Source organism: Rhinolophus ferrumequinum, chromosome 18, assembly GCF_004115265.2.
Source record: "Rhinolophus ferrumequinum isolate MPI-CBG mRhiFer1 chromosome 18, mRhiFer1_v1.p, whole genome shotgun sequence".
Classification (NCBI taxonomy): domain Eukaryota; kingdom Metazoa; phylum Chordata; class Mammalia; order Chiroptera; family Rhinolophidae; genus Rhinolophus; species Rhinolophus ferrumequinum.
Genome location: NC_046301.1, coordinates 4,474 through 32,221, shown reverse-complemented (window position 1 = coordinate 32,221; position 27,748 = coordinate 4,474). Strand labels below are relative to the sequence as shown.

Genomic DNA, 27,748 nt, shown 5'->3' with positions numbered 1-27,748 from the left:
ACAGTTTAAGATATGAGAGGACTGCATTCTACAAAATGCTGGCTTCACCCTAAAGAAAATTGATTTATTCCTCTAGTCAGTTTATTCATTTTGCCTGACCATTTCCTTTCAACTAGGGCTGGAGGTATGAGTGATGTATACATTAAGTCTAATAACAGTGTTGTAACTTTTACGTTTTTATTCATAAGCAATAAGTTTCTAAAATTGGCTTGTGTCTGTGATTGAAATGATTGAGAATCATTTTCAATGTAATTCCTTATAATATAAACCCCAAAAATTACCAGTTTCTTTTCATTTCAGGATATCAGTATAATCTGCATTCTAATATATTTCATGAAAGAAAATATTTTCATCAAATAAGCAAAGTTATTTTTCCTATCAAAGCACACAATGTGATGGTATACTGCTGTAACCAATAATATATACAAAGAAACAGCAAATATCTCATTTATGTAAGTTAATATCTACCTTATTAGTCATATATATATATATATATATATACACATATATATATATATATATGAAGTAAAACTTGCTTTTAAAATATTTTTAACGTTAGGCACTGGTGGAACCAGAATTGTTATTATGCACACTATATATTTTGTTTTACATTCTAAAGGAAAATTAAAATTCCCAGTAGCATTAGACAGGAATGTGCTTTTACATATTTAATACAGATATACAAAATCTCAGGACTTGTATTAAAAAAATCTTCACAATTCTACTGTGCACAAATGAAGATAGCTTTTCAAAGAACTTGCACTTATGCCACGTTCATAAAAGGTACTATAAAAATACTGCAAACCTAATAAAACACAATGATCTAGTAGCCTTTTTTTTTTTTCAGTAAAACTGTAAAACGTCTGCATTTAAACAAATGCACAATACTTTTTAGTGCCCTCTGGCATTTTGTTCAGGTTTAACTGATTTTAGAAATCTAAGTTGAACATTTAAAAAAAGTCAATTTTCTCCTGCAGAACGGAAGACACTAAGACCTTATAGAATAAAATTTTAAAACAGGATTGGGTAAAAACTTGCAAAGTGGAATAGTAAACATTTTTTTTACTTGCTTTAGTTATTGCCCTGCCAAAGATAAAAATGCCCCATTTGCCTCTGATTTAACCTGAATTTTTATATAATTATCTTAACTACCTCCCCATTTGTCTATAGAGAAAGTTGCTAAGAGGAAAGTGTAAAGATTTTAGTTTCACTAACAATATCCAAAATGACAGTAGTCCACTTTCCATTTTCAAAGTATACTTACAGATGTGCTTATTTCGGTATAAAACTCCAAAGTACTGCATTAAGATGCACTAATAAAATGGCCATTACAGACTTGGCTTTGGCCTCACAGGAATGTTATTACAATAGGCTGCTAGGGTCCAAATTTAAGCAGTTGCTTTTCTACTGCAATACTGTACTTTCCAATCAGATATCAAAGAAAACGAGCTCACTTTTTTCCTTAAAAGAATATTAAAGTCTTTCAGCTATAATACAAATTAATTTTTTTGGGGAAAATTATGACAAGATAAGAAATAGATTTTTAAAATCTTAGAATAATTGCTATAAAAGAACTATAAAATATAAATGTCTGGAAAAAATACATTCTGAAAATGTCTCTCTAGGAAAAAATATGCAACTTGTTAGATACCAAAAAATATAGCACTGCCATGGGGTTCAGCCAACTATGGACCTGGCTTATGAGACTTTAAAATTTCACAAAAAGTAATTAGCACCAAAATTGCCTAAAACTCAAATGATACATTGAAGTGATTCCAGGCCCAAGTGTTACATCATTGAAAAGTTACATTTCATTTGGGAAGTTTCCCCAGCAATAATAAATATATTCCTTTTGATCTTTAGAAGATGTACCAGCTGTACTGATTTTCATCCAAATATTTCCGTAGTGTATAGTAATTCTCATTTACATTGGTTAGGGCTGAGCAGGGGTGATAGAAATCCAAATTATTTCCCAAATAATTTGTTGAGGGCAGGGAGCAATTCTCCACTTAAAACTTAGTTTTAGCTCCCTGTTTCATCCATTTTCTTCTAAAATGTTTATTGGACCTCTTTACAAGACTTATATTGCCTGATTTGAATTCTATATCCTGTTATCTTCTCTGCTTACTTTTTGGTGGTGTAACTTAAGATTTGGCATGGGAATAGGGGTGTTTAAAAGTGGGCACAGATCACAGTATAAATTAACAAGAGTTTTGAATAAGCTACAAAATGTATATTCAACCCTACTATAATCAAGAGTTGAGTGTAATTTTAAACAACATCCACTTATAAATTTAACTACAAAATAGCACACAATTTGAAACAAGGCAAACTTTTCAGCATTCGTGTAGTGAAATATGTAACTTCACTGATTACATGTATGGCTATCAAATGTCAAACAACAGCTCATTTGGCCATATTTCACTGTTGCACATAAATAATGACAAGGCAAAGAACAGCTACAAGTCCAAGGGCTTGCAGGCCAAGGAACCACAGCATAACCCAAAAGAAAACGACCATCACTGGTTCCACAATTCGTTCTCCAAAATACATCCTTGTAAAGCCCATGTCGATGAGGCTTCTGTTCACTTCACCAAAAAGTGTTCCCATCTTTTTGTAGTCATCTCCCAGAGGCTCAGCAGTGTGGTTTTGTGATTCTTCAACATCCTTAAATCAAACAGGCAAACATAAAATGAGAAATTGGTGAAGGTCTGTAAAAATAATGATTATCTCATAGTTCTTTCTTTTTTTGCCCCCTTTTTCCACCTCCTTCCCCACTTGGGTTCAAGCTGTTGTTTCTCAGTCTAGTTGTGTAGGACACAGCTCCCTGGCCCATGCTGGTATTATGAGCTTTGTGCTCCCCCGGGCTGAGGTAGTTGGTCAGTCGCCGGTCATTGGTCGGCGGCTCACAGCAAGCAGCTCAGGGCAGCTCTCACAGGCTGCCCGTGGCTCACGATGGCAGCACAAGGTAGCCCGCAGCAGCTCACAGCAGCTCACAGCAACCTCCGGCTGCTCAGGGAAGCCCAGCTCCAGGGAGAGCTGTTGTTCACAATCTTAGCTGTAGAGGGCGCAGCTCACTGGCCCATGTGGGAATCGAACACTCGATCTCGGCGATAGGAGAACAGCGGGCAATGCTCCAACCACCCTAGCCACCAGGCCGGCCCTATTTCCTCATTTTTATATTTTAATTTCTAAGTTATTTTTTCCTTCGCTGATGTGCTGTGATTGGCTCAATTTTATCTTTCTCAGCTTCCCATACTTTTGTGTTCCATGATAACGTACTACATTAAAAAAGCACAGCAAAAAGTCTTACTCTGTGAAGCCTTTCTTTTCTTTCGGAGAGAACCGGAAGAGTCTGTGATGGAGTTGGTAATTCTTCCGGTGCTGCCCCTTGTCTCCTCTCCAGTATCCAGCATTCTTGGTATCATTTCTGGACTCTCTTCTTCATTTCTTATTAAAGTTTTACTTTCTTTTTTAATCTTTCCAATCTAATCTTTACTCTTTTTTTTTTTTTAAATCTATGTACTCATTGTGCTTTGGGGTTTTCTGTCATTATCGAAGCTTGTCAAGACTTTTTTCCAGTATTTTTGTGGTTTTAGTACAAAGAAAGTATCCTAGTTTGTGTGGTTCTTTCTGAAGATGTAGTTTAAAATTCTTCCACAAACTGCCTGTGGGCTTTCCAGGGGAAGAAGTAGGTATTGCAACGCTGAGTCAAAATAGGAAGTCACTGAACTGCTAGGGGTCAGGTAGGGAGCGGCAATGGCTCAGGCCTCAGATCCTGGGGATGGCCAGGGGGACTGAGACTGGCAGCGGAAGACCCAGTAAGGGCTGGTCTGTGCAAGCTGGGGCTGCTGTAGCCCGCTGCTTCTTTTTTTAAATAGGAAATATTTCAAGCACACACAAAATTAGAGAAAACAGGACAATGAACCTATATATAACTCTCAACCAGATTTAATAATTACTAAAAATTTCCCACCTTACTGCAGTATTTCTTAATCTAGGGAATCCAAAGGAGAGGAAAAAAGTAAGATCACTAGAATAATGCCTAAAAGTGGCACATCTTCACACATGAGGTTTGTGGAAACATCAAAGACATCCAATAAATGAACTGGATGGGGGTTCACAATCCTAAAGACACGTAAGAACGTATGAAAAAGAAAACAGGCAGCATTCTCAAAGATTACTTTCACTTCAGTGCTGGTTATTTCTAGGACATCCCCAAACACCAAGGTGCAAACAGTGGGTGCTGGTGAATGTGCCAACAACGGGCTTTGTGGGAGTGGGGTGCAGGTGGGGCCCTGATCCGTATCCTTACCCAACTGTGTAGTGTTTCCCAGTGTCTGTGGTGCTAGTCCTCCCACTGTGGCCAATTTCAAGCTCCTTACAAGCACCTTGTAAGATTGCTGAGAATTTAACAGTTGGCGTGAGGTCTGGTAGGACCTGGCACCAGCACCCCACTGCAAGCACAGCAGTGAGACAAAGACCTGCGTGGGCATCACGTATGAGTTCGAAGTCTCCCATCAACTACTGCTTTTTGGTGAGGTTATTTTAGTTTACAGAATTGACAAGTTACTGCGTTATATCAAAATTAGGAAATTAAAGAAATGTATTAGCACTTGAGTTGTGGATGTGGTTAGACAGAATGAAAAACGTAATGCTACAAAACGATCACAAGTAACTGCATTTTGCTTTTTCTAGTCTGTCTCCTGCCGATATCAAAAGTGCATCCAATTCAGTAATTTTAGGAGTTCTCATTCAAAATAAAATGTAAAGTGCCTGGACGATCTGTGAGGAAGTGGTACTCTTCCAAAACTCCCTGGCTCCACAACAGCACCACCATGGCAACACCACTGGCAGATATGAAGGCCAGCGACCGAGGCACCTCCAATTCCCCACCTCCCACCCAGCTCACCACCCATCCTCTTCACTTCACCTTCTAATGTTTCCTTAATGTGTAGACACTATTATTGCCCCTACCACTGCAACCCTAGTACAGTCTACTGACATCTCTTGCCGTGACTATTCCAGTAGATTCCTAACCACTCTTGCACACATCCCTTAGCTTTCCACAAGCTATTTACCACACTGCCACCAGGTATCCTTTCAAAGGGAAAACCCAATCACTCCATCTCCACCATGCTTTTAGGATCAAGGCCAAAATCTTTCACGTGCTTCGTCTGGCTTGTATCTGGGTCTCTGGCCTCATCCTGCCATCAGCCTCCCTCTGTCTTTCTCGGTTTCAACCACAGAGGTCTGTAGCTTCTGCCTGCCACACGTCTGTACCTGCTGTTTAGTCTGCCCAGCACACTCTTTCCTCCCTGCTTTGCTTTTTAGCAACTGTTGTCAATAAAGCCTCAATCTAGTTTCCTAGCACCACATCATGCTCATTCAGGGCAAATATGAATGTTGATGAACGTCTCTCACTGCACTGAGCTATGGGTGCGAGCTGCTGTCTTCCGGCCTCTGATGTCCTCAGAGGTCAGCACACAGCAGGGGCTGTCTTGGGAATAGCTGCACATAGAAAGGGTTTAATAAAGATTTGTCGAATAAATGGAGACAATTTACGATGTGTTTGGCAAGCATTAGACCAATATTTTGATAGCTTTTCTACCTTGCTCACTTCTTGCCAAACAAAAGATGGGCTTTATTCTCCAAAGGATTAGTTATTTATAGTAATCTCAAAACATTGTATGAATTTTTATGGGATCAGCAGTATTTCTGTTGTGAATATTATGTTGTGGATATTTGGTTGCAGACGTCCATTCCCTCCTTCCTCTGAGAACCTTAATCCAGACCACTGTCCTCTGGCGAGACACACCACACCCACAGCACCAGAGACGACAGGTGTCAGAGCTGTGCTCTGCCCTGGACCAGAGGCTGGCTTGGGAAGGGGCCTGCAATCCACTCAGGAACAATGACTTGTACGGGCCTTCTGGGAAAACGTCTTCCCAGCTCTTCTGATACGACTTTCACAGCGATCCTCATCTTCTTTTATTTCTCCACATCTAATCCTTAGGTAAAGAGAACTTATCATGCTTGTATTAGTTTTCTATTGCTGTCAGAAGAAATCACTACACACTCAGTAGCTTAAAACCACACAAATTTATCATCTTGTGGTTTTGTAGGTCACGTCAGCAGGACAGCGTCTCTCTCCAGCTGGAGGCCCTGCGGGACAATCTTTTTCCCTACGTTTTCCAGCTGCGAGAGGTGCCCACATTCCTTGGCTCCTGGCCCCTTCCTCCATCTTCACAGCCAGCGACAGGGCATCCTCGGACCCTTCCTCTGAAGGTAACTTGTCCCTTTGACCACAGCAGGGAAAGGTTCTGTGCTTCTGAGGACCCATGTGATTAGGTCTCACCCACATGGACACTCCAGGATCATCTCCCCATCTCAAGGTCCCTAAATTTAATCACATCTGCAAAGTCCCTTTTGCCAGGTCAGGTGTCATATTCACAGGTTCTGGGATTAAGATGTGAGCGTCTCTGTGTGGGGAGGACCATTACTCTGCCTAACATTAATACTTTATTATAAAATTAATTCTTTATTCATTTCCTGTCACTAGCTTTGATAAGAAGGACCACGCTATTAAAGGCAAGAACCACGTCTTACAAATTTTAACATTAGTACTTAGTATATTGCAATGTGCCAGGTTCATAATAAATATTTGTTGAATGAACAACAGAAATATTCTACAATAACAACATAAAGCAAAACCAAAACAAACAAAAACCGCTTCACACACAGTACAGAAATGCCGACTATGATTTCCCGTGCTAACTTTAATCACTGTATTTTTGCCACGTTTTCTTATTTGTACGTGAGGTCCCAGCAGAGGAACATCTGTCAAATGCACTTTCCTTCATGATCATACAATAATACTATGATATGCATTTTGAAAAGTAATCTCACCAAAATAGTGATTTTCTTTGGTCCATGAGTAAAGACATACATAAAAATAAAGGGGTGTTATAATTGATTCAAAATCCTTCTTTGAAACTACAGAAAATTAATAATGAGAAATTAAAGTTGATCACAGGATTTTCGAGAGAGAAAGATCCTTAAAGATAACTAAATCAAAGTCTCTCTTTTTAGAAACAAGGAATGAGGTTAAGTCACAGAGCCTGTTATAAAACACAGGCTTTGGAAGCAAGCAAGGTTGATTCCAACCTTGCTATCATGTCTACAAGGCAAATTATCTGACCAGTGACCCTTAGTTTCCACATAAGGGGCATAATAATACCTAGAGTTATGATAATATAATGAGGGAATTGATAAAAAGCTTTTAGAACACACACAATAGTCACTCAATATATGGTAACTATTACTATATTTTTGGTAGAATTTGTTTTGTGATTTCTACTTCTTTCTCTTTTTATTGTATCATACTGCCTGTGTTATTTAATACCTTAGTGATCATCTTTTTTGTGATAGTTGTTTTTTTCTTCAAGTGTTATGACAATTTAATTACCGTGTTTCCCCGAAAATAAGACCTAGGTGGACCATCAGCTCTAATGCGTCTTTTGGAGAAAAATTCATATAAGACCCGGTCTTATTTTACTATAATCTAAGACTGGGTCTTTATAATATAATATAATATAATATAATATAATATAATATAATATAATATAATATAATACCCGGTCTTCTATAATACCGGGTCTTTTTTTTTTAATTAAAGATTACTGGGGTGACAATTGTTAGTAAAATTACATAGGTTTCAGGTGTACAATTCTATATTACATCATCTATAAATCCCATTGTGTGTTTACCACCCAGAGTCAGTTCTCCTTCCATCACCATATATATGAATACTGGGTCTTATATTAACTTTTGCTCCCAAAGACGCATTAGAGCTGATGGTCTGGCAAGGTCTCATTTTCAGGGAGACATGGTATATAGAAGTTGAGGCGGGACGTTTTTCTATGGAACACCCTACCTCAGTAAGTTTGTGCACAGCACTATGGCGGAACCTCTGTTTCTTCACTTTAGAAAGAGCACAAGCTACATCCTATAAACAGGCTTCCGCCAAGTGAGTGACAATGTAAGATGCATTTTCAACTGTTTTCCCGTCTGCAGTATTACCTATTATGCTACTGCACGGCGTTACATGTGCAGCACTAGGAGTCTGCTGCGTTTCCCTGTCTGTTGTTCATTCTGCCGTCTGCTAGTAGCAGCTTGATTTAACTTTGGGGAAACCACCCCCACACACTCTTCTTTCATGTGTTTTGGTTGCAGATGTCCCCATTCCCCAGTTCTAGGCCTAGCCAATCAGAATATTTCATTTCCTTGGACACTTGATTACTTAAGGAATGAGCATGTAATTCAAGAAAGGCCAATGAAAGCTCTACCTAAGACTTTTGCTGCAACTATTGAAAAAGACACTTTCCCCCACTGCTGTCGGTTAGCTGTGAAGATGTAGAGCATCCCATCACCACAAAAGGAGAGCTTCCTATGAATGAAGCCAATATAAAGGAAAGCCAAGAAGTGATGTAGTTTGAGCACTTGAAATCAGCTACTGCATCAACCACTGGTCTTTTTAATAACATGAGCCAATAAATTCATATTTTGCAAACTCTAGTAGGAGTTGATTTCCTGTCACTTGGAACCAAGAGTTCTGACTATAGATGATGATAAAAAAATGATAATAGCTATCATTAATTGATTGTTGACTATATGCTAGAAACTGTGTTAAACACTTTACATTCATCATGCCAGTTAACCTTCATTTATTACAATAAGTATTGTAACTTAATTTCAAAGCCTGTGTTCTTAACTATAGTGCTCAACAACTTCCTCATTAATTCGGTTTTATTGTCATTAGCAATAATTTACGTGAAGAATGTATTAATAAAATAAAAAAAGCAATTAATGGTGGTTATCCAAGTAGAAATTTGTAGATACAACTTTCTAGAAGTTTTTAAAAACTACATAAGAATACACGGCTCAATGGCTAGTATTCGGACAACCCAAAAGAAGACACAGTAAAAACTGAGAAGCTGATTTTTCCTGGCCACTTTTTGTTGGCCTTCCCTAGCTATCAAGCATAGCCAGCCACACCAATGCAAACCCATGGAAATCATAAGTAGGAAGGCAAAGTTATTAAGTATACACCTCAAGATGCATACAACCAAAAGGGAAATAATTTTTGGGTAGCACACAGTAGTCTGTGAATGGAGTTTTACTAAATGAAAGAGCAAATGAACACCCCGTAAGTCTTCCTCCCACTCATCTGTCTCTGTCTCCTCCAGCTGGGTACCTACCTAAGTCTCAGGGAAAGAGCTTCCTTAACTTGGTTAAGTGAATTAATGAGATTTCATGCCCATCTGCCCTGCGTTCTCCTTTGTTACAAATAAAGAAATGAGGAAGTACTCCTCTGTGCAATTTCTTTTACCTATGCTTAGGATCACATCCTTTTCTACCTTGCATTATCCCTTTTCCGTTTTCACTCTGTCTCACGTACATTTAATCTTTCCCTCTCAATTGGCTCCTTCTCATTAATGTTTATAAATGCTTAGATCTTCTCCCCAGTTCTGCTGTGTCTTTCCTTCTTCATAATTAAACTGCTTGAAACAATTCACCCTGCTTGTTTTTATTTCTTCATCTTTGGCAAGAACTGTGAAGGGACTGACATATTATCCTCCCTGCAAGTTAACAAGTTAGTTAGCCTGTCACAGTTTCGTGGGTGCTGGCAGAAGACACAAGACTCCTGGGTCAGAGACAAAGAACTCTGTTTCTCATGGCAAAGGAAACATTTACTAATTTAAAAAGCCCTCATAATGATCGATTATTTATTATGTGCTGGACAGTGTTTTAAGTACTTTGTTATGCAAAACATAGAGGAAACAGAAAGAGAGATTACATAATTGAGTCACAACCACCTAGTAACTGGTGGAATGAAGACACACGTTCAGTCATTCTGCTCTAACGCTCACGTTCTAAAGCCCTACACTGTACACTTCCTTAAAAATTTAAAATCAATCTTGTAATCATTCACATACTATTTGTTTTAATATATCAGTTTTTAATAGCAGTTCAGGTACACTTGTCTTGATTTATTTATAGTCATCAGAAATAATAAATCATTTAAAACTAGTTTTGTGGTGTTTACCTTTGCCTCACTGCACAGTACAGCACCTGATCTCAACTGTGATACAATCTGACCATGATTTAAAATGTTTCTTTTTAAAAATATAAAAACCAAACCAACCTTTAATTCTCATTTTTTAAAAATGTTTATTGGGGAACAGTGTGTTTTTCCAGGACCCACCAGCTCCAAGTCAAGTCATTGTTTTCAATCTAGCTGTGGAGGGCGTAGCTCACTGGCCCCTGTGGGAATCGAACCGGTGACCTGGGTATTATGAGCACTGCGCTCCAACCGTTGAGCCAACTAGCCGACCCCAACCTTTAATTCTTAATCTACCACCATTCTCCAGAAGTAAAGAAAAGCAACATAAATTGGTATAAAGAAAAAAACACATGGAACACTTCAGAGGCAGATTTTTTGTGTTTCATTTTTCTAATTATATCCAGTTAAGAGAGAAAAATGTATCTTACTTGGACAGAAAATAACTACTTTTTTCCCCCCTGAAATTGTCTTGCCTTAGTAGTAAGAACAAGGAACTTCTAACACAGTAGAATGGGCTCCAATGATCACAGAAAGGCTCCCTTTATATGTAACAGAATCTGGACTGAATATGATAATTAAGGAGAGAAAAACAGGAAAGAGGAAGAACAATGATAAAGAAAAGTTGGGAGTCAGTCCAGAGGGCTGTTAGATGCCACCCCACTCAACCTCTCAAAATAAAGACTTTTTTAAAATTTATTTTATTTTGTTTTTAATTAGGGGAATATTGGGGAACAGTATATTTCTCCGGGGCCCATCAGCTCCAAGTTGTTGTCCTTCAATCTAGTTGTGGAGGACACAGCTCAGCTCCAAGTCCAGTTGCTGTTTTCAATCTTTAGTTGCAGGGGGCGCAGCCCACCTTCCCATGCGGGAATTGAACCAGCAACCTTATTGTTGAGAGCTGGCACTCTAACCAGCTGAGCCATCCGGCGGCCCCCTAAGTTGCCTTTAAAATTAACTTTTTATCCTTAATTTCTTACTAAGATCTATAATTGGATTTGGTCTTGGAAAAGGTAACAGTACTTATGAGTCTGACAATTTTTCGAAAAGCTATGCAAATACCATTCATGTGACAACACTTGGGAGTTTTTTATTGTGTTCTACACAATAAAAAGCTTCTTGTGTTCTACACAATAAAAGCTACACAATAAAATCACAGGTTCTTGTTGTATACACTGCTCTTTTGCTCAAATCCAGTGACTTGGCTCATTTTTTCTTTGCAGTTCTGAAATAACCACTGTGGTGTAATTCTTAGTAAATGAAATTCCATAATAAGTTATCAATCTACCATTTTGATTAAAAAAGTAATTGGTTTTCATTAGTTATGACACTAAAGAATCTTTAGGAATTTAGTTTTGTAGATAAAGAAAAGTGTATGTCGGTTTATGACACTTCTAATGGAAGAAATCTTTTGAAAACAGTATATCTACATAAAGCTACCTTATTTTATAATACAGCACATTAGCTGTATTAATATTTGGTGAATGGTGAAATAGTGAAAATGACAACAAGTTTTCTGCCTACTGTAAAAAAGTGCGGAGTTACATTCTAAAGTTAGGATCCGTTGGGGAAGCCAGTTAGCTCAGTTGGTTAGAACGCGAGCTCTGAACAACAGGGTTGCTGGTTTGATTACCACATGGGCCAGTGAGCTGCACCCTCCATAACTAGATTGAAGACAATGAGCTGCCACTGAGCTGCCAGAGGGCGGCTGGATGGCCCAGTTGGTTAGAGCTCCAGCTCTAAACAAGGTTGCCGATTCAATTCCCGCATGGGATGGCACCCCCTGCAACTAAAGATTGAAAACAGCAATTGGACTTGGAGCTCCACAGCTGGATTGAAGGACAACGACTGGGAGCTCATGGGCCCTGGAAAAATACACTATTCCCCAATTTTCCCCAGTAAAAAAAAAAAAAAAAAAAAAAAAAACAATAAAAATAAAGTTAGGAGCTGCCCTTCTCAGCATATTTTGCATTTTATGCAGGATGCGTTCTACCCAGCGTGTGGCAAGCCTGCACAGATCTGACTAGTTTGCCAGATAGCTGCTTACTTCCAGGAAACCACACTCTAGTTCTTGGTGTGTGTCACGTCCTCCCAGAGCACCACTAATCTTTGATCACTGATCTCCACCAACAATAATTCACAGTACCCTTGAATTACAGAACAGTCTGGCTTGTAAAAGAAAACCCTCAGTTAATTTAGCTCAAATCAATAAATAGTAATTGCATACCTATCATGAGCAAGCTAAGTGCTGTGGGTACACAAAGGAAATAATCCACACTCCCTGACGTTAACATACAAGGAAATATATGTTCTCAAATCACCATATTAAGACAGGGCTGCACTCTCCCTTACTAATTAAAACAACCTGTACCTCTACAAAAGATTCCGTTTTCTTATCTGTCTGAGCATCACTGCTCAGCTCTGGCAACTCTTCAGATTTCTATGCTGCAGATTCAAAATTCCCATATAGGTGTCTCACAGGAACCTGAAACTCACATGACCTGTACCAAGTTCGTAGTCATCTGCCCTAAATCAGTCTTCCTCTAGGTCCCCACCCCAGTGAATGGCACAACCCAGGAGCCTGCAAGTCATCGTGGGTGTCTTCACATCCTCTGTTCTCTGGTCCACGCCTGCTGGCTCATGGCCCTCTGAATTTGTGTTGGAATTGCTCAGTGATGTATCTGTAGGTGTCTCCTCTTACTGTATAGTCTTTCCCGATAAAGATGCCATGTATTCTAATGATTTCATTAATGCTCATATGGTTTCTATGCTGAAGACTCTCACTTATTAAATCACACCCTATCCAAGAGAAAATTATTAATGAAATATTTTTATTCTGTTGAGAAAGAAAAAAAAAATCCCTGCAATTTTAATTTGATTTTTTCATTTTTAAATGGAATCTCCCCATTTTTATTTGCTTCTTACCTATTTGTTCAATAACCCCATGAAGCAGACACATTCCAAGCATTTGCTCCTCAGAAAAGTGCCACAAAGTGGGCGTTATTAGACTCTAGAGGTCAAGTGACTTTCCAGAATTAGACAACCAGGCAGAATCTGAATGCAGGCGTTTTCTGACTGTAAATCTCTAAATCCCTTCCTTAGTGCAAAGAAACTGAAACAGGCATTAAAAGAAAGCAGAACAGTTTAACAAATTCATTATGAGGTGTGATTATATGGTACTCTTTAAGATAGAAACATCATGTCATCACACTTTTTTAAAGCTAAAAGTTCCTAACTGAAGTAAGTCTGTAATTAATTTACAGCTTCCACTCATCTTTCCACAAAGGATTTGAATTTGCTTACAGTAGGGACCACTGGGAAAAAAAACAGAGAGAGAACTGGAAGGGGGGAAGATGAGAAAAAATTGAGACTCGACACTGGGGAAAGATATGTTACCACAGTCACTAAGAACGAGCCTCAAATGTGGCTGTCCCCTCCCCAGGATTCAAAACCAAGGAAGGGCACACCCCAGGCAGCCCTTGTCACTTCCTGTAGGTCTCAGCTCAGACAGCGCCTCAGTGAGCCCTCTACGAACAGCTTATGTAAACAACAACCCTATCCCATCCCCACACTCCCTATCCTCTCTCCCTGCTTTTGTTTTTTCCCATAGAACTTACAACCCACCCATGTAGAATTCATTTACTCACTGTCTCTCTCTCCCTGCTACAATGCAAGATTAATCAGGGGGAGAGATTTGGGCCTGTTTCTGTTTGTTTATATTCCAGGTGTCTAGCCAGACAAATAAGGAACAAATAATAAGCACAGAAAACTGCAACGTAATAACGCAATGACTATACTCAGTTGCTAAAGCAATTGATGTTCAATGACACTAACGAAGAAAGTATCTTTAGTGTATGGCCAGGTGGTTACAGAAACTGAAGTCTTAAAATGTAGCCAATACAGATTGTCCAAAGACTGACGTCCTAGTACTTAATCATTTAAACTCCAAAGGAAACATACTGTAATCCAGAAATGGCAGAGTCATTATACCTTCTCCATTATATTACTGTTAAATGAACTATGTATACATATTAAATAATGAAGGAAGAAGTTTGGTATTTTTTTCTGATGTATTTATTCTTAAGTTTTTCACACAGGGTATTTTTATTGATCCAAGGATGGTCATGCTAACTGGTTAATTCTCTATGAAGAAATCCTTCAATTTCTTAAATGTAAAAGCTTAAATTAAACGTGATTCTACACTCCCGTGAAACCCTTGAGTAGACAAAGTTGTCTGACACCAATAACCACTCAACACATGGAGAAAATACCCAAGGATGACATGAATGAGCAATTAAGGTTTGAGTGCTCAATAAAAAGTAGACATAGATATGGGAACCCTTGGAGGAGCAACCTTGTTCTCATCAAAATTTGTTTTTCAGTAGTTATCTTAGTAGCAGGTTAACTTTGGTTATATAATAACAAGAAGAACTTCAAATAGAAACCAACCCTTGCTTTTCACATGCATATAAGTCCTGTGCCTGCATGTGCATACTGAATGTGTGGATACAATGTTACCATGGAGATTATAATGAGTAGTATTTCCTAGCAGCATGAGACATTGTAAAGGGAGAGATCCTCCTCCAATTAATCTACTCTGGTTAGCAACTTGTAGGAAATTTTTTATTACTATAAGGAAATTAAGAATAAGCAAAAAAAAAAAAAAAAAAAAAATTACAGGGTATCTCCTTGGAAAACAGAATTGTTTAGCCTTCATGGCTTTTGAGCTATTTTACAGGTCTGTAAATTACAGATAACCGATAACAATGCAAAATAATTATTAACTATGGATATGCAAACACATTCTGTCCCAGTGGAGGTTCAACTATTCCTTCCTTTTGACTATGGAAAAAGCCTGTTAGTTTCATGTCCATTTGTAAGTTCATTTCAACAAGTCTTTTCTCCATATGTATTTTTGTTCCTTTGATTTGTCCTTTAAATCAGCTATAACACTTGCCTGGTTCCTTCATTAATGGGAGTTAGATAAAATCCCTAACATGCCTGCATTTTATATTTAATGAACACTATTATCTTAACCTCTTTTTGAAAATTATCCTTTAACATTGCCATTATAGAAATGGCTGATCTGAATTTTAACTTAATGTCAGGTATGGGTTTCATTCATTACCTTTCCTCTGCTCAGCCTCAAGAAAAATTAAAAACAAAGTTGCAAATTTAGACCAATTATATAAATTAATAACAGTTAGCATCCCATGATCATTTGTTCATTAGTCTTTCACTTTCTTGATAGTGTGGTGGTTTTTAAATACAGTATGTCAAGAAACACAATCCTTGCCTCAATTCTCATAAAAGCCTTACAAGGGGCGCTTCAGCTCAATGCACAGCTCACACCACTAGTTTCTTTGCTGTAGATTCTGAAAATAGAGACTGTCACAGTAAAGCGCAAAGTTCTCTCTCTTCCAAAGTAATATCGTCAAGATATTTTCCCTGGGAAACCACATTGCTTCAGCAAAAGTATCAATTGAGTTTTTACCAGCAGTATGGTTTGGATAGAAGTTTTTACAGACTCTATATGATCTCAGAGATGCCAGAATAATTGTCTGAAGCATGTGCCACATAAGGTGGTATCTGCTCTCATGGAGAGGATGTCTTAGTGTGAGCCTGTGAAGAGGGGAGTGGGAAGCGGCAAGGAGTGAACATGTTAACAAACAAATAAATAAGGTACTTTCAAACGGTACGAGCTGTGAGAAAAACGAAACAGAGCAGTGGGAGAGAGGAAGATGGGGTGAGTTGGTGGTTATTTCTGTGCATTAGGTAGAGATGGAGCTTGGAGAGCTAACAGTGAAGGTGATGATATGAACTCTGCCAAAAGGTGGGTCCAGGCAGAGGCTGGGAGGCAGAACCGAGCTGGCTGGGCAGGTGCAATGATCTCAAGTGTGACCCACACAATAAGAAATATTATATTTCTTGGGGTGACTCAGTGGTTGGAGCACAGTGCTCATAACACCAAGGTGGCCAGTTCGTGTCCCACATGGACCAGTGAGCTGCGCCCTCCACAACTAGATTGAAAAACGACTTGACATTCTGGAAAAAAAACATACTGTTCCCTAATATTCACCAATTACATTATATATATATAGTATTTCTTTTCCCAGACATATCAAGTTCCATGAAATGACCCTCATACCATGTGTGATGCATTCTATTTCTACCGTGTCCTATCCTATCCTGATCACACTCCACTAAATTGATTTCATGGCCCAACAACACTAGCTGGATTGTCAAGAGCTCAGACTTCAAGGGTTTGAATCTCAATCCTGCAATTTACTAACTGTGATACTTACAGTATGTTATTTAAACTCCCTCTGCTGTAGTGTTTATGTCCTTAAAGGAGGGGCAATAACAGTATCTACTCATGAGGTTTGATACCAGATTTCCCTCCAGAAGGATTTATGCTTCTTATTTCAGTATATTCTTATTTCATACACTGTTTCCTTAAACCCACACTATTCATATTTTTAATCTTTAACAAATTGACACGTGAAAAATCATCAATAATATGGTTAATTTCCATTTCTTGTATTTGTAGTGAGGCTGGACATGTTTTCCTGCTCAATGGATACTCAATGTACTTGCAGTTTTGTTTCCTATGAAACGGATATAATTAATATGCTTAATATAAGAATTTACTAACTAGAAAAAGTTTCACTGACTGCATTAAAGATTACAATTTATAATATATTTATTATTATATTTATGTGTTGTTTATAATTAAATACAAAGTCATAGCATCCGTTTATACTTTTCTCCACTTAAAAAACATTGAACAAGTCCAGCCCGGTGACTCAGGCGGTTGGAGCTCCATGTTCCTAACTATGAAGGCTGCCAGTTCAATTCCCACATGGGCCAGTGTGCTCTCAACCACAAGGTTGCCAGTTCAATTCCTCAAGTCCTGCAAGGGATGGTGGGCTCCGCCCCCTGCAACTAAGATTGAACATGGCACCTTGAGCTGAGCTGCCTCCTGGATGGCTCAGTTGGTTGGAGCGCGTCTTCTCAACCACAAGATTGCCAGTTTGACTCCCGCAAGGGATGGTGGGCTGTGCCCCCTGCAACTAGCAACGGTAACTGGACCTTTAGCTGAGCTGCGCCCTCCACAACTAAGACTGAAGACAACAACTTGAAGCTGAACGGCACCCTCCACAACTAAGATTGAAAGGACAACAACTTGACTTGGAAAAAAAAGTTCTGGAAGTACACACTGTTCCCCAATAAAGTCCTGTTCCCCTTCCCCAATGAAAACAAACAAACAAACAAAAAAACATTGAACAAATAAAGGAAAAAGGTATTCTTGAGGAGGTTGATAAAAATCAACGAGAATATCAGCTGGTTCTTGAATTAGTCTTTGAAATTATTAGAAGCTGAAAAATACCAAAGTTTGTATTCATTTTCATTTTAACCAATAAGATGCAATATTTTAAACCATTGTTGCAAACAGAGACAGATGAAATCACCAAGTATTCAAAAAGATATACACAATTTCAGCCATATCTATCAAACATATTAAAAGAGTTGCTTATGTTAGTGGAAGAGAATGGTTACATAATGAAAAAATAAATTAAAGTAAATAAGAGAAGGGCTGTGCATGGATTAATGTCAAATAATACTAGGTCATGAAGTGAAGTTGTGTTTAAATCAAGCTGCAAATGAAAAACTTCTACGTTTTCCACTTTTCCTAAAATCTACTTTTCTTTTAAAGAAAAAAGTGTTTGGTGACATTACTGAATACCTTGTATGTGCATGACAGTATACTACCACAAGATGGAATAGCTTTCCTATTGAAACTAGCCACAATCAAACCTATGCCGTTAAGAATGACTTTCTCAGTTCTGGACTTGTGGCAGTGACACCTTCTGTTTTATGTTATTACCTCTGAAACCGAGGGAATAAGGAATTCTGAATTCAGACTTATGAAATTCCCTGGTCACGGGAAATCAAACTTAAATTCCCTGCCTCTGTAGATGGTCTGCATATGTCCAAGTAAAATTTTGATCAAGAGGATAAAAAGTAAAAATCAGTGCTTCCAGAGCAATTGAAAGAGGGAATAAAAAAGAAACCCTCAAACACAGATGTTAGAAAAAATTATGTCAAAGAGAATACGGTAAAAACTACAAATAGAAATTTAATGTTTTAACCCTGTGTTTAAATGTTAAACATTAATAATTTTATCTTCTATTTTTCATAAAGTTTAAAACATTTGCACCATGGTTTCTCTTAGAACTCTGATAAACTATAGTTGTTGCCATAAGGAAACACCAACGACAAACAGCCAATCATTTCCTCTTCCTCTGCCAAGGTAAGGCACAGCTGCCAATGAGGTTAAATGGGGAAAAATAAACACACTGCAAAACACAAGATATGGGGCAAAATTAGATCAGAAAGTATCTTATCAATTAAGTTAGTTAGAAATTTAATTCAGTTTCTCTGCTCAAATAAAACTACTTTTTGTCTTATCAATTCCCTTAAACACACACACACACACACACACACACACACACACGAATACATAACTCACTTAATGAACCAAAACATGACTAGTAGCGACTTTTAAGGTTTCTGAGGACATGTGGCTGCTACTGCAGGATAAGATTATAACTCCAGAAAGACAGAAAGTGAAGATAGTGTGGCTAAGGCTTAAAGAAAGTATGAAGAAGATACAGAGTTGCTACTTGGGATGGGAAGGCAAAGTTAGTTTTTCCCTTTAACTTTGCTTTACAGCTTCTCTTGACTAGGAAATTGAGACTAACTTATACAGAGAGGGTGGCCACTCTTTTTCAATCAAGAATCAGTGTCCTAAAACAACAACAAAATATCAACTGAGGATCTACACAATAAGCAACATAACTTCGGTCTGTGGGTTAATGCTTTTTAAGAGAAATACATTTAGGAAATCTTAATACTTTATTGAGTAAACAATATTTATTTACTAGAAATCTGAAAATTACATGTACTAAAAAGAAAGTTCTATGATGTGGTTAGTTAATAGGAATAAAAAGCAAACCAGAGAAAAAGATGAGAGGGAAGGTGAAGGTAAAATAGGGTGCTAATATTCACTGAGGGCCTACTATGCGCTAGGCATTTTGTATACAAAATGTCACTGAACCCTAATAAGAACTTAAAGTGGGTAGCATTATATCCATTACAGTGAATAAACTGAGTCCACTAGAGATAAAATAATTAAAATGACAAGGCTAAGAAAGTAGTAAAGCCAGGACTGGAACTTAGAACTGCCATACTCCAAAACCTTTTTCAGTGTTCCTTAATGCTCAGCTTTGGCAAAGAGAAGGAAGTGGGAAGAGAAGATAGATGGAGAAAATGAGAAAGTGGCTGAGATGGGTAAGGAAGAATGAAAGACAAGGGGAGAATAAGACACTCAATAGGAAGAGAGAGGAAGGAGATGGTTAGTAGGAAAGAAGGGCAGAAACAGAGTGTGAGAATGTGAGAGCCAGATAGAGGAGGTTGCATGTGAAGAGCTGCAGGAAGAAGAGACACAAGATCAGTTGAGAGAGTGTCTACCTGTTTGGAATGGAGGCTTCAATGAACAATTTTTACCTGTCCACTGGAATATTTATCAGCAGGGTAATTATTCTTGACAACTCAAAGCACTGTCACCCTCTTACATTTCGAGCAGGGTTTCTCACCTTCGGCACTGTCAACTATGTGGGACAGATGATGCTGTCTGGCAGGGAGGGGACTCTTCTGTGCATTACAGGGTGCTTGGCTGTCTCCCCGGACTCTCCCTAGTAGATGCCAGTGGCACACCACCCCACCTCAATCTTAACAATCAAAATGTCTCAGACTTCATCAAATGCCCTCTGTGAGCAAAACTGCCTCCCACTCAAGAACCACTGATTTAGATCTTCCACTCAGAATGAGTTAAAAAAGAGCCAAAGATGTCTATCACATGCAAAATTCTTCAGTTACTCTAGTGACTGGATGTCCTTGGGAATAAAAAGAGATTAATTTTAGGCATAAATTCATCTAAACTCATAGCACTTCTTACAGTTTTGCTTGTAAATTGTTTTTAAAAGACGTGAAAGGAAGTGGGTATAAACAAGTGTCTAGTTTTGAACTACACAATGTAAGGGAAGGCAGCAGATTTGTTAGACTGTTCTCTCATCATGTGGACGTAATCTTTGTATATATGAAAAAACAATGGCTTTGGAGTTAGGACACCTGGGCTCTGATCTGCTCTTCATTACTAGTTAGTTAGTTGTAGGACCTCATGCAAATCACTTGGCCCTGGGAACAACTGTTGCCTTTTCACGTCTTACGGTCTTACGAAGGGCTGAAATATGCCCTCTAGGGAAACAGCTAAATAACTTCGTTATATAGAAATAGATCCTGACTGATAGATACTATGGCTTATTTATCCACTGGTCCTTCGCACTCTAATGGTGTAGCACGGTCACAGCATCGGCGCCACCCAGAAGCTTATTGGAGACACGAAATCTTAGGGCCTGATCCCAGACCATTTGACAAGACACCACTAACTCGTCTGTGCACTGAAGCTGAGGAACCCTTTTCTATTCCACTTTCCTCCAAGGGTGGCTTTCTAACTACAAAAGTCTAGAAAGCCTAAAAATGACATTTCTCAGGTTTCTTTTCAGTTAGGGTTCTGGTTGGAAATTAGGCCCCAAAGCTAAGATTCACGTGACCGCTCTAAATACTTTTCATATATTAGTAACTCATGTACTCTTCCCAACGATCCTATGAGGCCAATACAACTCCTATTCCCTTTATACAGATGAAGAAACCTAAGCCTGAGAGGTTATGTAGCTTGCCTAAAGTTACAGTTAGTAAGTTGCAGTTAGGATTCAAACCCACATATTCCATAGCTTGAATCTGTACTGTTAATCGAAGTTTTAATGCTAGCCCAAAGAGGAAGCATAAGGTCTTCCTCCATTGCCATTTTTTAAAACAGATGATCTCGTGGAACACATTTTAGTAAATGATGTTTACAGAGGTTTCTCCACTTAATTACTTAAATATCTACGAGCCAGCATTGTTCTGAAAGTTCCAGGCACTACAAAAGGCAAGAAATAGAAATGAAGCATTACCATTTGGAAGGAAGCAAAAATCAACCTACCCTGTTTCCCCGAAAAGAAGACCTAGCCGAACCATCAGCCTTAATGCATCTTTTAGAGCAAAAATTAATATAAGACCCGGTCTTATTTTAATATATTATTATTATATGATAATATTATTATATAATATTATATGATATTATAATATATAAATATAAATTATAATATAAATTATATAAATTATAATATCATATAATATTGTATTATATGATATTATATGATATAAGACCCGGCCTTATATAAGACTGAGTTTTATATTAGCTTTTGGTCCAAAAGATGCATTAGAGCTGATGGTCTGGCTAGATCTTACTTTCCGGGAGACATGGTTATATATAGACTGGAGGATTATATGCCTAGAAGATGCAAAAGAATCAAATCTAAAAGATACTGGTATTTATTAGTATTAGAATAAAAAAAGTCAAAAAGCTAGCTAGTTAGAAACTAAATGTATAAGAACCAATAGGTAGAAACCAACAGCAAAAACACGATGTGGAATAAAAATCTCACATACCCACAACCATGTATTAACTTAATACTTTATTATTTATAACTTCTACAAAGGATGTAAAGCCAGGGAGAAAGTGGATTATTCAATGATTGGGGCGGAAGGGTGGGGGAGAGTGTGAGAGATTAGCTCCATACCTCACATAATACATAAAGTCATTCTTAAGAGATTAAACACATAGGGTAAAAAAAAAAGTAAAGCCATAAAAAGACACACACAAAAGAAAATATTGGTGATTAGTAAACTGATTATAGGATTAGAAGGAATGTTCTAAACAAATATATTGATATTTTGGGCCAGCCCGGTGGCTCAGGTGGTTGGAGCACGGAGCTCCTAACACCAAGGTCACCGGTTCGATTCCCACATGTGCCAGTGAGCTGCACCCTCTACAGCTAAGATTGTGAACAACAGCTCTTCCTGGAGCTGGGCTGCCGTGAGCAGCCGGAGGTTGGCGTGAGTGGCTGGCAGCCGGCGTGAGTGGCTGGCAGCCAGCGAGAGTGGCCGGCAGCCAGCGAGAGCTGCCGTGAGTGGCCGACATAGGACCTGCAACGACTGCCTCAGCAGGGGGTGGGGTGGGGCATGGGGGTGGGGTGACACACAAAGCTCATAATGCCAGCGTGGGCCAGGGAGCTGTGTCCTACTTACACAACTAGACTGAGAACGGCTTGAACCAGAGTGGGGGGGAGGGGAGACGGAAGAAAGGGGGGAAAAAGATATAGATATTTGTGTGTGTGTGTGTGTGTGTGTGTGTGTGTGTGAGAGAGAGAGAGAGAGAGAGAGAGAGAGAGAGAATATGTGATGTGTGTGTGAAATTGCCAAGAAAATTCCTTTGGCTAATAAAAATATCAGAAACATCATAAACAAAATTATAAAGTAAATAGAAAGCAGGGAAAATATCTAAAATCACTGTGAAATGGGGATAAAAATCTTCTAATAATATCAGAAAAAATGGTCAAAGAACATGATTTAAAAAAAATTACAAATGTTCAATGTGTATATGAATGATTTTGTAAACCTCTTCAGAAAAAGTCTTACAAGAAAATTTTTGCCTATTAAATTGGCAAAGATGAATTTATGAAATTTCCTGTTCACTGCTGGCATGGATAGTTTCCAGTTGGCACTCTTACATACCAATGCTGGAAGTATACATTGGTACATCCTTTTTTGAATGCAGTTCTTGAAGGTGTTTCAAGATATTTCAAAGAGTCTGACTCCTTGACTTAGTTTTTCTACTTCAAGGAATCTATTCCAATGTAGAACTGAGGATTGACAAGCAAAGATTTTCATTACAGCATTATTTATAAAAGAAACTTTAAAGCAACTTAAATGTACTATATTGGGGGAATGGACTATTAGGCAGCCCTAAAAATAATTTTTACTAAGAAATGTTGATAACTTGGGCAAATGATACTACATGCTAAGTAGAGAAAACAAGATACCAAATCTAAATATTACGTTAATGCAAGTTAAAAATATATCTCTGTGTATATATGCATATATACACATACATAGAGATATGTAAATGTAGTAATATCAAATGTTTGATGTTTTATAACAAAATATTACTTGACGTCGGATTCCAAATGCTTCTGTTTTTCTGTGCAGATCTTTCTATATTTCTACATTTTCCAAAGTACATATTACTTTTATAAATAAAGACAGACGTTAAAGCTAAAGCTAAGGATTCTAAAGTCAATCTAAGGATAATGGGACATCTCCATGCTCTAGGTAAGCAGGGCCATCTTTGGTTAGTCAGGCTGAGAACTGCTGCCATTCACATGACAGACAGGTAACAGGACCGGAGGTGTTTAGCCTTCCAGTTACGCAGCAGGCCAGAGAGTCTCTCCTCAAACCAGCTGGACGTGACTGGAGCATCTCTCACACACAATCACTAACACACATGTAGGACAGCCCGGGCATGCCCCTCAGTTCCTTGGGCTTTTGCCATCTCTCCTGCTTATCTCTGAGAGGCCCAACTCCTACTTCAAACTTGACACAGTTCCTTCATCTAGAGGACTTGTTCTATTGTTCCAGATCTCCTCCCCTAGGAGACTTGATTGTAACCAGGACTCCTCTGTCAATCATATTGCCTGGAAAGATTGGCCAAAAGCACAGAAGAACCTTAGTTTTTTCTCCAATGGAGTAGCAACTATGGACAAACTGTAAAATTCGATGATTCCACAAAGTGAGCAAACCTACTGCTGACAATATCTCTATTACTAAGAAAACAACTGTATTAATACCAGTATTTCAGTATTACGTGAAATAAATACCAAAATACAGATACATTTTGACCTGGTATCATGACAACCCTGAGCCAAAGATAGTTTCTGTAAAGTCAAAGCTGATGTAAGAGGCTTCCTGGTTGAGGGAAGGGCGTGAGCCTTTCACACAGGAGAGGAGAGAAAAATTAGTGAAGGAAAGGAAGTATGTAGAGGAGCCCTTAGCCTGGGGAAGAAACTGCTTCATCAAATTATCAGGTAATGGCGAAACTCTGCGAAGGAGTGGAACTAGAGAGGGACTTAATGCAGAACAGTAGTGACTGACAAAAATCACCAGAGGAGCAAGTCAGGTGACGTCCACAGCTGTTGCATTCAAAGGCGCCTCTTCCTTTCTTGGCCTCCATGTCTCTCTCGGTGTCTGAGGCTCTGGAAGCTAAGTGAGCAAGTGTGCTAAGTAGAAAGCACAGCAGGAAGATGGCCTCTGCCTCATTTCCAGTTACGTAATTAGTTTTGGTTCTGTTGTTTATATCATTGTTTCTATTTATCAGTTCACTTTAAGTTTTAAATAACTAGTTTATGAACCAAGTTTTCAAAAACAGTCCATTTGTAATTTGGACCTTGTGTGTCTTAAAACAACAAAATGTTTATGTGTCTTAAAACAACAAAATAAACACACACCATCCCCCTAAAGAAAAACTAAATAAAACAACTCCTTAGGATATGTTGTATAGTTGTGATTTACTTCTCCCTCATTTACTTCCCCCTTTTATCTGCAGTTATCTCTAACATCACTGGAGGGAGTGCATAAGAAATTTACACTACATTTGCAGGAATTAAAAAAAAACTAGAAAACAAGCCTTTGTGATATTACTAAGAAATGACTTATCTCAAAAGCTTGCTTCTTGGGACGGCCCGGTGACTCAGGCAGTTACAGCTCCATGCTCCTAACTCCGAAGACTGTGGTTCGATTCCTACATGGGCCAGTGGGCTCTCAACCACAAGGTTGCCAGTTCAATTCCTGGAGTCCTGCAAGGGATGGTGGGCTGTGCCCCCTGCAACTAGAAAACTGCAACTGGACCTGGAGCTGAGCTGCGCCCTCCACAACTAAGACTGAAAGGACAACAACTTGACTTGTAGAAAAGGCCTGGAAGTACACACTGTTCCCCAATAAAGTCCTGTTCTCCTTCCCCAGTAAAATCTTAAAAAAAAAAAAAAAAAAAAAAGAAGTAGACTGACTTATTCCCATTTAAAAAAAAAAAAAGGCTTGCTTCTTACACCAATGGGTTGGGTTGCACCAATTTTATTTGTGGCCTCTTGATAAGAAGTTCTTTAGTTCTGATATGGGAAGAAATACATATCTCAGGTGTAATTTTCAATTATTGTATATGTAAATAAATGTGTTAAAAATAAAATGATAATATTTTCATAGGAGTACTTCAAAATGAATGTCCATGACATGCAACGAATGAAGTAGATATGCAAAGTGATATCTGTTTTCTGGGATATATGTTTCATTCTTTTTTTTTTTTGTTTCACCCTGTTTCTTTGAACCACAAGCAATTTTGATAAGATCAGAGCTACCCATGATGCCAAATCCACAGAGGTGCACGTGAAGGATTTTACATGCTCCCTTACAGCCATCCGAAAATGTACCTTGGGAACCTCAAACGCAACCCCCACTCCCATCACCAAGTCAGTTCCTTTTGTCTGTTTTCTTCACTTTTCCAGTTGAACAAGTAAAGTAAGAGGAAACTAAGCCCTTTAGCTACTGAGTCATGGTACAGTTAACTGGAAAAAAACATCAAGAAGGCAATCAGGAAGACCTCTTACCTACCAATGATTTCCTTTAGTCACTAGGTCTTACATTGTCATAAGGATGAAAAATTACACTTCACATAATGCAAAGGCATCGTTCTGCGTGCCACACTGTTAATTCTGTTTCCTAAATAAACCGTTGACGACTAGAAGTTATACTTTAGCTATCAATGCCTTTAGTGATATTCGAGTTTGTGAAATATGACAGGAAGGACAGATGGAAGAGGATGAGGGGAGAGGGGTCAACTGTCCCAACATTATAAGCTGTAGTAAAGGCAAGTGATCTGTTAGAATCCTGCTCCTAGACGGGATTCTGAAGGTTGGCTAATCTCGGGAAAGTTTGAAACCTAATCACTGTATCTGCTGCTGAAAATTCACCCCACCAATACATTTCTTTTATTAAATTTCTTGCTTAATCTTGAAGATATTTGATGTTATAATGCCTATTGTCACCCATTGAGTGAGAGAAAATTCGGAGTTTCAAAAATTACCCAACTTCTCTTTTTCCTTATTACTGCTGGCGTCTCACACTTCTGTACCTGTGGTACAAACGGAAAGCGATTATCTTGCTTTTTCACCTTTTAAATGTAATTTAGATCTCTTTTGCATTCATGTGAAGAACGTGCTCTGGGATAGTCCCTGTCACGACATCTATTGCAATACTGGCCCCTCCACATGCCTTCTGACACCGGGTACCCACCTAGGAAAAGGGACCAACACCTTACAGAGGTGCCAGGAGGGCGGCGGGAGGGCGCAGCTGTCCCCTAGGGCGCAGCACGAGGGCGGACTCGAAGATGAAAACACAGTGTTCGCATGGAAGACAGAGACAAGTGACGGTTGAGGGCACTTGCGCAGAACCCTAGGCGCCGGCCTGAGAATCCTCTGCCCGACGTTAGGGGAAGGACCGACCGAGCCCCGCTGGCCCGCTGGGCGCAGTGACATGGCAGGAGCACGTCAGGAGCGCAGGAACCGCCGCGGGCCGACTCCCCGGCCCAGCGCAGCCCGCCCGCAGAGCTACGGACCCGCCGCGCCGCCCACTTCCGCGCTCACCTGCTCACGCTCCTCCTGCGACCGCCGCTCGCGCCGCCGCGAGCTCATCTCGGGCTCCCGCTCGGTCCCCGCCGCAGCCCGCTCCGCCAACGCGTCCCCGTCCTCTTCGCGCGCCCCGCTGCCGGCGCCGCCGAGCAGCTCTCCAGCCGAGCACATCTCGCCTCCCCGACAGCCGCCGGAGGGCCAGGTCCCGACCCGCGAGGCAGCAGCGCCCGTGGGCCGCCCAGGACCGGGCCTCTCGCCGCGGACCGAGGCTCCCGAGTGCGTGGTCGGGACTCCTGGAGTGCTAGCCCCGCCCGCCCCTCCTGTCACCCACCGGCCCCGCCCCTGCCTCTGGGAGGAGCCACAGGGGGCGTGGCCGACGGGGCACGCGAGTGCGAGCGAGCGTGTGAGAGACTGCGTAACAGACCGTGAGACTGAGACCACGTGTGTGAGACGGAGTGCGCGTGTGTGCGTGTGCACGCGCGAGACTGAGGGCCTGTGTGTGTGTGTGTGTGTGTGTGTGAGACTCAGGGCCTCAGTCTCTGAGTGTGTGAGAGCCTTAAGGCCTGTGTGTGAGACTGAGGGCCTGTGTGTGTGTGTGTGTGTGAGACTGTAACAGACTGAGAGACTATATGTTTAAGAGAGATGGTGTGAGACCGTGTATGAGACAGCGTGTGTGTGTGTGTGTGTGTGTGTGTGTGTGTGAGAGAGAGAGAGAGAGAGAGGGAGAGGGAGAGAGAGGGAGAGAGAGGGAGTGAAGCACACAGTTATTCTCCAGTGTTGTCCCTCTGGTTTGCCATGGCACTGGGCTGTGTCTGGGTGTCCATAATAGTCAAACTCTGGCAAGTAATCCATATTTCTTTGTCTCTTTTGTTCCTTTTGTGTCCTCTCTAGTATCTATGTTGGTTGTACAAGCCTTGGGAGCATTTGTTGGTGTATCTGCCTT

At 39.6% G+C, this 27,748-nt stretch overlaps 1 protein-coding gene across 1 annotated transcript; it reads right to left on the bottom strand.

Annotated features, from left to right (window-relative positions):
- On the bottom strand, nucleotides 1–27,137 carry FAM241A (family with sequence similarity 241 member A). Its single transcript, XM_033134775.1, has 2 exons — nucleotides 26,821–27,137; nucleotides 1–2,667 (listed from the first exon to the last, which is right to left on the bottom strand). The coding sequence occupies exons 1-2, from the start codon at nucleotides 26,974–26,976 to the stop codon at nucleotides 2,422–2,424; spliced, it is 402 nt and encodes a 133-aa protein (XP_032990666.1). The 5' UTR covers nucleotides 26,977–27,137; the 3' UTR covers nucleotides 1–2,421.
- Between the last annotated feature and the right edge of the window lie 611 nt (nucleotides 27,138–27,748).